An 11,306-nucleotide genomic window follows, 5' to 3' on the forward strand; every position below is an offset into this window, starting at 1 on the left:
TTGAACTGACTTTTGAAGGGAAGTTCAAAATGTTGTACAGACATCGTCGCCATCTAGTGGTGCTAGAAATAATTTACAGCTTGTTGCTTGGGTCCAGATTTGTGACAATATTATTATAATTATTATTGTTATTATTATTTTTATTTTATTATAATAATTAATTGTTGCTGTTGGGTTTGTTGCTGTAGGTTTACATTGCTGTCTTCAGGATTTCCTCTTTAGTGATATTTCATGTTAATAGCTGTTCTGATCTAAAAGATGCTGCTGCCTTTGACCTTTAAAACTGAGAAGTGATTTGTGAGATAATTAAAATAAGTGAAATGTTTATTTTGTTCTTTGGTTTCATATTAATTGTACAAACATTTGTTTTATGCAACTTTAAACCTGTAATAAAAATGAACATTTTAAATGTGTCTTTATTTGCTTTAACTAAGTTAAAGTTTTTTAACAGGGACAAAAATGACAGTTTGTGTAGCAGGGCTGGACACGTAAGTAAAATGTTTTTATAAAGCTATAAAACTACTTCCACTGACCAAAGTACACAGATCTCACACTTGTCAGAGACAACGTTTGAAGCCTAGATCAATAGGACCTGCTAGTTAGAGAAGGATCACTTGTTTGTTAGATGAAGTCCAAAAGTGTGGGTGGCCCGTACGGGGATTGAACCCATTAGCTTGGCATTATTAGCACCACGTTCTAAACAACTGAGCTAACTGGCCAGTTCATCTATTCTACACTAAACTTTAATTCAATTTATATTTTTAGCAAGAGAAATAACTCATATCAGCATTTTATAAAGGCTTTCCCAAAGCATTAACAAATTAAGACGCGTCCTGGAGCAGCTGAGGTAAACACTACAGACTTCTCTATATTACCTGATTACAGTTTTACCTCACTCACTTTTAATCACTTCATTTTCTTTATTCTTTCACACTATTGTAAATTGTTCTACACTAACACACCATGTCAGTGTCACTGCAGTGCTGAGAATGATCCACCACCTAAATAATACCTGCTCTGTGGTGGTCCTGACCATTGAAAAACAGAGTAAAAGCAGGTAGAAAAATAGATGGACTACAGTCAGTAATTGTAGTACTACAAAGTGCTCCTATATGGTAAGCGGAGCTGATAAAATGGACTACACTGATCATCCATAATATTAAAACCACCTCCTTGTTTCTATACTCACTGTCCACTGTGTAGTGTTAACTGAACAGAGATCTGAACACAGTTGTGTAGTGTGAACTTGGTATTAGTGGTGAAGGTACTGGGCTAGCAATCAAAAGGTTGTCGGTTCAAGCCACACCACTGACGACTTGTCACTGTTCGGTCCCTGAGCAAGGCTCTTAAACATCAATTACTAGAACTGTGATAAGTGTAAGTATAAAATAGGAGCAGTAATTTGGTTCTTTGCCTTGTAGAGCTTCTTTTCTTCAAGTGTCTGGACACCTTTACTTCCTCTGTATTGTGTCCACATTCCAGTTCCCAGTTTGTTCCCACATCTCACAACTCAAATTCCCTCAAAATAAAGAGCAGCATGGAGAGCAACTGTAACTTTAATCTTCTATAAACCTTTCACTCTTATTCTGCCTCCATCCCAACTGTTTATAGCAATCAGTGAAATCATTGGAAATCTTTTCCTTTAGAGAATAAAGACGCCAGAGAATGAATGAATCACAGTTTCTTCTTTTTTTTATTAAATTTTTACAGAACATCAGCTTTTTACAGATCTGGATCTGGTCCACAAAGTCATCCGGGCGTTGTCCTGATGTAAAGACGTCGTCTTAATGGCAGCACGTCTATCAGAAATCCCAATACATGCTTCCACATCAGAGGTATCTTCACATGTCGCCCATGTCTTGGGTCCTTACGCACCTCCACAGGTACAGAAACTGTGAACACACATTAAAAACACTTAAACCACCAGACCTGCATCCCTGACAGTTAAATAAAGGTTCTAATCAAGGTTGGCCTTTAGACGTCATCTGTTTCCAGCCTTTCATGAAACCATCGGAGGCTCCGCCATAAAAGCATCTCCAGTGCAGCAGCCAGGGCTTCAGGTTCTGTGTACAAAGACTCGTCCAGAGTGAAGATTTCATCCAGGAAGCTCAGCATCTCAGTCTGAGAGAGAAACAGAAGAAATAACAGATTACTAGCAGACAGTTCTATTCAAGATCATTCATGGTGTAAAGAACACACACCTGAAGATGGAATAAATAACACGTTCAGTCTATCTGGGCGTAACACACGAATAGATGAGAGCAATCAGCCGGTCCAGAAAGAGCCTTCGTCTCCGGTACTGCGTCAACTAAACAATGGTGTGTTTAACTACACTTGTAGGGCAGCACAGATTAATTTTAGACTCTATAGAGCACAGACTCTCTTACTGAGATGATCTGATCCACCGTCGCTCTTCCCAGAATTCCCAGCAGCACCAGCTCAAAGACGATGTCTATAAAGTTGACGTGCTGGATCTGTGAGTAAAAGGAAAATAGATTTTCTATTAGAACGGTAGGACTGTGGTTCTGACTGATGGCTTAGTCGCTATGGGTAACCGCATGGGTGGCATCCGGCAGTCGACACATATAGTAGTAAATATAGTACCAGTTTCAGACTGAGTCAAACTCACCCCGATCTGTGTCAGCTCCACTTCGGCCCACATCCGATTAGTACGATTCTCCAGCATCTGTATCAGCCGGTCGTACCTTTGCTGGAAGACGCGCAGATCCTAGGAGAGAAACGCTCAAGACGTTATTAAATCATTCGTACATCACTTGAATTATTTGATACGTGTTTTTCTGCCGTGTTACCCTCTTTTTTGCAGCCGCCAGTATGAGTGTAAAGATCTACACCGTCTGGACCTAGTCTTCCGGTTACTCATCAAACCACCCATGCAGGAGGATCTGCCCGAGGGTGAGACGCTTGCTGGGCTTCTTCTTGAGGCATTGTTCGATCAGATGGCAGCAGGCTGGCGAGTGCGACAATGCAGATTTAAATTATACGGTGTTTAGATCTGAAGAAGATACACCGATCAGGCATAACATTATGACCACCTTCCTAATAACGTGGCCTCCATTGATCGGACTCGTTTGTCCAGCACATCCCACGGACGCTCGGTTGAATCGAGATCTGGGGAATCCATGGAAGAGTGGACATGGTCCTCAAATGCTACGTGTCAGAGCTACGTGTCAGGAGCTACGTGTCAGGAGCTACGTGTCAGAGTGACCCAACCCAAAGTTTCCCAGCAGAATGTTGGCAGAACTTCTTCCCATAGTGCATCCTGGTGCCATGTGTTCCCCCAGGTGAGCGACGTGGACAGGGGTCACCATGGGCATCCTTACTGGTCTGCTGCTACCTTTGAGCTACAGGAACTCTTCTGCTGGATCGGGCCACACATGCATCAGCGAGCCTTGGCTGCCCATGACCCTGTCACTGGTTTACCACTCTACCCTCCCTGGACCACCCCACAAGAGCTGCAGATTTGGAGATACTCAGACCCAGTCATTTATCCATCACGATTCGCTCCTTGATAGTCACTTCACCTAATAATGTTATGCCTGGTCAGCGTAATTGCAGGTCTTAATGTATATATTTCCTTACCATTAGACACACCAGGTTTGAACACTAGACGCCCTTTGGTGATCTCCTTCCTAGACCGAAATGGCAGGCGTCCACAAACCAAGAAAAACAGCAGTACGCCCAGACTCCAGACGGTCGCAGGGCAGCCATAGTACTTCTGCTTGGTTATCCACTCGGGTGGCGAGTATTCCCACGTGCCTACACGAACAAAGAAGACAAACTAGTACCCAAAGTCCAAACCAAAGTACCCGTCCCTCATTGGTGCACAGTTACCTGAATATGTGTAGTACGGAGTGTCCCTCAACAGGTCGCCGCATCCGAAGTCGATCAGCTTCACCTCCAGCGTCTCCGTGTTCAGAAGGACATTCTGGCGCTTAATGTCCCTGTGCAAGACACCGCGATCCCGGCAGTGGAGCACCGCCAGGACAACCTGCCGCATTACATGCCGGGCAAACTGCATCCTCAGCCTACCCTTCTTGCGCATCAGCTGGTAGAGGTCTACGCAGGGGACGGGCCGCTCCAGGATCAGGATGCAGCGCTCGGGCGTGTCGAACCACTCCAGGAGCTTCAGCACGTACGGGTTGGCGGGCGGCCTGGACACCATGCGCATCAGGGCCACCTCGACGGGGAGTAACTCTGTCTCGCCGGGCTGATGGTAGAAGAGACAAGAACAAATGATTTAATGTACAGTGTATCACAAAAGTGAGTACACCCCTCACATTTCTGCAAATATTTTATTATATCTTTTCATGGGACAACACTATAGACATGAAACTTGGATATAAGTTAGAGTAGTCAGTGTACAACTTGTATAGCAGTGTAGATTTACTGTCTTCTGAAAATAACTCAACACACAGCCATTAATGTCTAAATGGCTGGCAACATAAGTGAGTACACCCCACAGTGAACATGTCCAAATTGTGCCCAAAGTGTCAATATTTTGTGTGACCATCATTATTATCCAGCACTGCCTTAACCCTCCTGGGCATGGAATTCACCAGAGCTGCACAGGTTGCTACTGGAATCCTCTTTCACTCCTTCATGATGACATCACGGAGCTGGTGGATGTTAGACACCTTGTGCTCCTCCACCTTCCACTTCAGGATGCGCCACAGGTGCTCAATTGGGTTTAGTCCATCACCTTTACCTTCAGCTTCCTCAGCAAGGCAGTTGTCATCTTGGAGGTTGTGTTTGGGGTCGTTATCCTGTTGGAAAACTGCCATGAGGCCCAGTTTTCAAAGGGAGGGGATCATGCTCTGTTTCAGAATGTCACAGTACATGTTGGAATTCATGTTTCCCTCAATGAACTGCAGCTCCCCAGTGCCAGCAACACTCATGCAGCCCAAGACCATGATGCTACCACCACCATGCTTGACTGTAGGCAAGATACAGTTGTCTTGGTACTTCTTACCAGGGCGCCGCCACACATGCTGGACACCATCTGAGCCAAACAAGTATATCTTGGTCTCGTCAGACCACAGGGCATTCCAGTAATCCATGTTCTTGGACTGCTTGTCTTCAGCAAACTGTTTGCTGGCTTTCTTGTGCGTCAGCTTCCTTCTGGGATGACGACCATGCAGACCGAGTTGATGCAGTGTGCGGCGTATGGTCTGAGCACAGACAGGCTGACCTCCCACGTCTTCAACCTCTGCAGCAATGCTGGCAGCACTCATGTGTCTATTTTTTAAAGCCAACCTCTGGATATGACGCCTAACACGTGGACTCAACTTCTTTGGTCGACCCTGGCGAAGCCTGTTCCGAGTGGAACCTGTCCTGGAAAACCGCTGTATGACCTTGGCCACCATGCTGTAGCTCAGTTTCAGGGTGTTAGCAATCTTCTTATAGCCCAGGCCATCTTTGTGGAGAGCAACAATTCTATTTCTCACATCCTCAGAGAGTTCTTTGCCATGAGGTGCCATGTTGAATATCCAGTGGCCAGTATGAGAGAATTGTACCCAAAACACCAAATTTAACAGCCCTGCTCCCCATTTACACCTGGGACCTTGACACATGACACCAGGGAGGGACAACGACACATTTGGGCACAATTTGGACATGTTCACTGTGGGGTGTACTCACTTATGTTGCCAGCTATTTAGACATTAATGGCTGTGTGTTGAGTTATTTTCAGAAGACAGTAAATCTACACTGCTATACAAGCTGTACACTGACTACTCTAAGTTATATCCAAGTTTCATGTCTATAGTGTTGTCCCATGAAAAGATATAATGAAATATTTGCAGAAATGTGAGGGGTGTACTCACTTTTGTGATACACTGTATATCCAGTCTATACGGTATTTACTTCATCTGAAAGGTAAAGTCACTTACAATCCTGGTAAATCTGAGGTCCTCATCCTTCACCACGTATTTGATGGCAACCTAAACACACACAAGTAAACGATCATTAGTAGATTTTTAATACAAGGGTTGGGAGAGACTCGATAAGGTCCTAGTAGGTCGCCATGGGTGTCTGGAGCCGTGCTGACTGCATTTGCTCAAGGCGCTCCTTAGGGTTCAAGTCTGGGAAGCCAGCTCACGAAATGAGACCTTCTTCAGGAGTAACTCGGACCACCGACACGTGGACTCCACGAGACATCCAAAGGCATCCCGTGGTATCCGGTATCAGGGACTCAGATCTTCTTAGTGTGCATCCCGGGTTTGTCTGAATAATGTCCCGGTAGGTTGTAGGGAGGATCCTGGGGAGGATCTGTAGATTGGAACAAAGGGAATTCAGGGGGAAGGGTACTCGGAAGCCCCCGTGACCCTATAAGGTCCTGGAAGGTTGTCACAGGTATCTGGAGCAAAGGGAGGATCCAGGGGAGGATCCGTAGAGCCAACACGACCATCAAGGAGGTCCCATAGATGCTCAATTGGGTTCAAGTCTGGGACCAAAGGGAATTCAGGGGGCCAGGGTGGTACTCGGAAGTCCCCGTGACCCAATAAGGTCCTGGAAGGTCGTTGCAGGTATCTGGAGACATAGGAGGACCCAGGGGAGGATCCATTGAGCCAACACGACAATTCGAGGTGGGTTCAAGTCTGTAGAATTAGAGGGCCTGGGCCTGGGTCATGCTCTTCTAGCCATGCTGGAAGATCCCATCCATCCCACTGAGTCCTGATAGGTCGTCACAAGTATCTGCAGCCATAGGAGGACCAAGGGGAGGATCAACACAGCAAACTGATACTCACCTGGTTCCCGTCCACCTTATGGATGCCTTCGTAGACCGAACCGCAGCCTCCCTTTCCCAGCAGCTCTCCAACAGTGTATTGGCTCTCAAAGCTGTTCGGGTTCGTGTCGGTCGTCACCTCCTCTTGACGTCCTCCATCGGTGGTTTCTCCTTCAGCAGGTTCTCCTTTAGCGGGTTCTCTTTCACCGGTTTCTCCTTTAGTGGTTTCTTCCTTAGCGGTCTTTCCTTCACCGGGTTCTCCTTCAGCAGGTTCTCCTTTAGCGGTTTCTCCTTTAGTGGTTTTTCCTTCACCGGGTTCTCCTTCACCGGGTTCTCCTTCACCGGTTTCTCCTTTAGTGGTTTCTTCTTTAGCGGTTTCTCCTTCACCAGGTTCTTCTTCAGCGGGTTCTCCTTCACCGGTTTCTCCTTTAGTGGTTTTTCCTTCACTAGGTTCTCCTTCACCGGGTTCTCCTTCACCGGTTTCTCCTTTAGTGGTTTCTTCTTTAGTGGTTTCTCCTTCACCGGGATCTCCTTCAGCAGGTTCTTCCTCAGCAGGTTCTCCTTCAGCATCTTCAACACAAGTATCACCAATGATGCTTCATGGGCTCATGTAGACCAAAAATAAGGGTCCAAATAAAGGTTCGGCATACTCACTCTTGTTCTCGGGAGCATCGCAGACGACTTCTCCAGAACTGATCCCACCTATGAAGCCCAAGGGTTAATTACATAGTCACTACAGTTCAATAGTGTCGGACTTGAATGTGGTGGTGTTAAGGTTACCTGGAGCTTTAGAAGACGCCCGCGGTCCCTGGGAGTCTGTCTGCTCGCTCGAGTCTGAGTCCTCCAACTGAATCTCCCCGTCCACTAACGTCTTACTGGAGTCTGATTTCGAATCGTCCTCGTACCCGTCTGATTCCTCCTGATTCAGACGCATTAAACTGGTGTTACAGAGCCGAGAACCGAACCCCTCCCCTCCCGGAGTATAGTGGTGATGATAATTCACCTCGCTCTTGACTGTTCCTTCTTCTCTCTCAGTCAGGTTCTGAATGGCGCTGATCCACGCCCGTCTACCTGCCTCACAGTCGGCCTGGAACGTACAGCTCCTGTACACACACGGTGATAGATACAGATTATATAGGATGCAGACAGACAGACAGATTGAGTAGATAGATAAACAGATAGATAGACAGACATTGAGACAGACAAATGGATAGAAAGATAGATAAATAGTCTGTCTATTGATCTGTCTTTTGATAATCTATCTGTCTGTCTATCAATTATCTTCTTGTCTATCTGTCTATTCATATGTCTATCTAGAATCTGTCTGTCTGTTTATGGAACATCTGTCTGTTTGTCTATTGATCATCTATCTAGCTGTCTGTCTATCTATCTATCTGTCTGTCTGACTATCTATTTGTCTGGCTAATATTTGTCTGTCTGTCTGTCTGTCTGTCTGTCTGTCTGTCTGTCTGTCTATTAATTACAGTGGGGCCAAATAGTATTTACTCAGCCACTGATTGTGCAGGTTCTCCTACTTAGAAAGGTGAGAGAGGTCTGTAATTTTCATCATAGGTACACTTCAACTATGAGAAACAAAATGAGAAAAAAAAAATCCAGGAAATCACATTGTAGGATTTTTAAAGAATTTATTTGTAAATTATGGTGGAAAATAAGTATTTGGTCAATAACAAAAGTTCAACTCAATACTTTGTAACATAACCTTTGTTGGCAATGACAGAGGCCAAACGTTTCCTGTAAGTCTTCACCAGGTTTGCACACACTGTAGCTGCTATTTTGGCCCATTCCTCCATGCAGATCTCCTCTAGAGCAGTGATGTTTTGGGGCAACACAGACTTTAAACTCCCTCCACAAATTTTCTATGGGGTTGAGGTCTGGAGACGGGCTAGGCCACTTCAGGACCTTGAAATGCTTTTTACGGAGCCACTCCTTCGTTGCCCGAGCGCTGTGTTTGGGATCATTGTCATGCTGGAAGACCCAGCCACATTCCATCTTCAATGCTCTCACTGATGGAAGGAGGTTTTGGCTTAAAATCTCACGATACATGGCCCCGTTCATTCTTCCCTTAACACGGATCAGTCGTCCTGTCCCCTTTGCAGAAAAACAGCCCCAAAGCATGATGTTTCCACCCCCATGCTTCACAGTAGGTATGGTGCAACTCAGGATTCTGCTTCCTCCAAACACGACGAGTTGAGTTTTTACCAAAAAGTTCCATTTTGGTTTCATCTGACCACATGATATTCTCCCAATCCTCTTCTGGATCATCCAAATGCTCTCTGGCAAACTTCAGACGGGCCTGGACATGTACTGGCTTAAGCAGGGGGACACGCCTGAAACTGCAGGATTTGAGTACTTCTCGACGTAGTGTGTTACTGATGGTAGCCTTTGTTAATTTGGTCCCAGCTCTCTGCAGGTCATTCATCAGGTCCCTCCGTGTAGTTCTGGCATTTTTGCTCACCGTTCTCATGATTATTTTGACCCCACGGGATGAGCCCCAGATCGAGGAAGATTATCAATGGTCTTGTATGTCTTCCATTTTCTTACAATTGCTCCCACAGTTGATTTATTCACACCAACCTGCTTGCCTATTGTAGATTCACTCTTCCCAGCCTGGTGCAGGTCTACAATTTTCTTTGGTCTTGGCCATGGTTGAGTTTGGAGTCTGACTGTTTGAGGCTGTGTACAGGTGTATTTTATACAGATAACAAGGTCAAACAGGTGCCATTAATACAGGTAACGAGTGGAGGACAGAAGAGCTTCTTAAAGAAGAAGTTACAGGTCTGTGAGAGCCAGAAATCTTGCTTGTTTGTTTTTGACCAAATACTTATTTTCCACCATAATTTACAAATAAATTCTTTAAAAATCCTACAATGTGATTTCCTGGATTTTTTTTTTCTCATTTTGTCTCTCATAGTTGAAGTGTAGCTATGATGAAAATTACAGACCTCTCTCATCTTTCTAAGTAGGAGAACCTGCACAATCAGTGGCTGACTAAATACTTTTTGGCCCCACTGTATCTATTTATCTATAATCTGTCTTCTTGTCTATCAGTCTATCCATCTGTCTATCTAGCATCTATCTGTCTGTCTGTTTATTGGTCATCTGTCTGTCTGTCTGTCTGTCTATCTATCAATTATCTTGTCTATATATCTATTGTCTGTGTATTGATCATCTATCTGGCTGTCTCTCTGTCTATTTGTCTGTCTGACTATTTGTATGTCTAATATGTGTCTATCTGTCTATTGATCATCTGTGTCTGTCTATTGATCATCTGTCTGTCTATTGGTTATCTGTCTGTCTGTCTATTGATCATCTATCTGTCTGTCTGCCTATCTATCTGTCTATTGATCATCTGTCTGTCTGTCTATTGATCATCTGTCTGTCTATTGGTTATCTGTCTGTCTGTCTATTGATCATCTATCTGTCTGTCTGCCTATCTATATGTCTATTGATCATCTATCTGTCTGTCTATTGATCATCTGTCTGTCTGTCTATTGATTATCTGTCTATCTGTCTATCTATCTGTGATTATAGATCTGGACTTACCTTGTGGGCGTGACCACCCGGAAGCAGAAGCGTCGCCCGGCGTCCTCGCAGCTCTGGACCGAACAGCGCTGCAGGTCTTCAGCCAGCACCATGAAGTCACGCTGGGGGAATAGAACATAAAACCTTCTTATTTATACAGTTGATGATATAAATGCCGGTGAAATCATCCCAGACGTAAACATGACGGGGGTGGTTTGGGACACAGCCCGGCACAGAAGTCGACTTCTGCTGTAATGCGCCCGAATGATGAGGGGCGTATGGCCGCGGTACATTATGGGTATTTCACAGAGTCCAGGAAAGAGCTGATTTGGATCATATAAAGTCATGTGACCTACCTTAAACCTCTTCTTGTAAAGAAGCTGATTGTTCTGTATGATGAACCACCGCCTGCAGAGATCAAACACATCGTGTATATATATATATATAATATTGAGTGTATATATATAATATTGAGTTTATAGATATAATGTGTGTCTATGTATATAATATTAAGTGTATAAATATAATAGTGTATATATATAATGTTGAGTGTATAGATATATAATTCCTAATATATAGACTAAGCATCAGTGTACAGACCTGTTCCAGGTTTTAAACACACTCCTGGTCCTCTTAAACAGAAACCCCTCCATCAGGAGCGCTTCCTCGGCCTCCGCACCGCCCCCGTGACCCGGGTCGCCCCCGGAGGACACCCGGGGAGGCGCCCCGCAACACAGCACACGCAGAAACCTCTGTCTCAGAGAAGCAGCCATCGTAAATGAGGAGAAAATCAAAATGCTGCTGCTGAAGAGCACAGGTCCACATTGTGATGTCACAGCGTTCCGAGGGAGCAGAGTGAATTTACCTTTACCATATATGGGCATGACTGGATTCATGTGACTGCACATATACTGACTTGATTTCCACTGTGGGACGGCTTCTGGAGGGTCCTGGGTTTGATTACCGGAAAGAATTTGCATGTTCTCCCCATGTCCTGGGGGTAAAGGGGTACCCTAGG

General features: G+C 44.9%; 2 protein-coding genes across 2 annotated transcripts; both read right to left on the bottom strand.

Moving 5' to 3' along the window:
* Window positions 1-1,670: 1,670 nt before the first annotated feature.
* Window positions 1,671-6,211, bottom strand: LOC134305444 (serine/threonine-protein kinase pim-2-like). The gene is made up of 8 exons (XM_062990153.1): window positions 5,910-6,211; window positions 3,853-4,228; window positions 3,601-3,777; window positions 2,811-2,968; window positions 2,630-2,728; window positions 2,388-2,474; window positions 2,202-2,308; window positions 1,671-2,121 (listed from the first exon to the last, which is right to left on the bottom strand). The coding sequence occupies exons 2-4, from the start codon at window positions 4,187-4,189 to the stop codon at window positions 2,874-2,876; spliced, it is 609 nt and encodes a 202-aa protein (XP_062846223.1). The 5' UTR covers window positions 4,190-4,228; window positions 5,910-6,211; the 3' UTR covers window positions 1,671-2,121; window positions 2,202-2,308; window positions 2,388-2,474; window positions 2,630-2,728; window positions 2,811-2,873.
* LOC134305440 (uncharacterized) lies at window positions 5,880-10,721 on the bottom strand. The gene is made up of 7 exons (XM_062990150.1): window positions 10,645-10,721; window positions 10,310-10,410; window positions 7,749-7,848; window positions 7,526-7,664; window positions 7,400-7,447; window positions 6,768-7,315; window positions 5,880-5,960 (listed from the first exon to the last, which is right to left on the bottom strand). Exons 2-7 carry the CDS (start codon window positions 10,399-10,401, stop codon window positions 5,880-5,882), a joined length of 1,008 nt encoding a protein of 335 aa, XP_062846220.1. The 5' UTR covers window positions 10,402-10,410; window positions 10,645-10,721.
* Window positions 10,722-11,306: the final 585 nt, after the last annotated feature.

Source organism: Trichomycterus rosablanca, unplaced genomic scaffold (genome assembly GCF_030014385.1).
Source record: "Trichomycterus rosablanca isolate fTriRos1 unplaced genomic scaffold, fTriRos1.hap1 scaffold_138, whole genome shotgun sequence".
Classification (NCBI taxonomy): domain Eukaryota; kingdom Metazoa; phylum Chordata; class Actinopteri; order Siluriformes; family Trichomycteridae; genus Trichomycterus; species Trichomycterus rosablanca.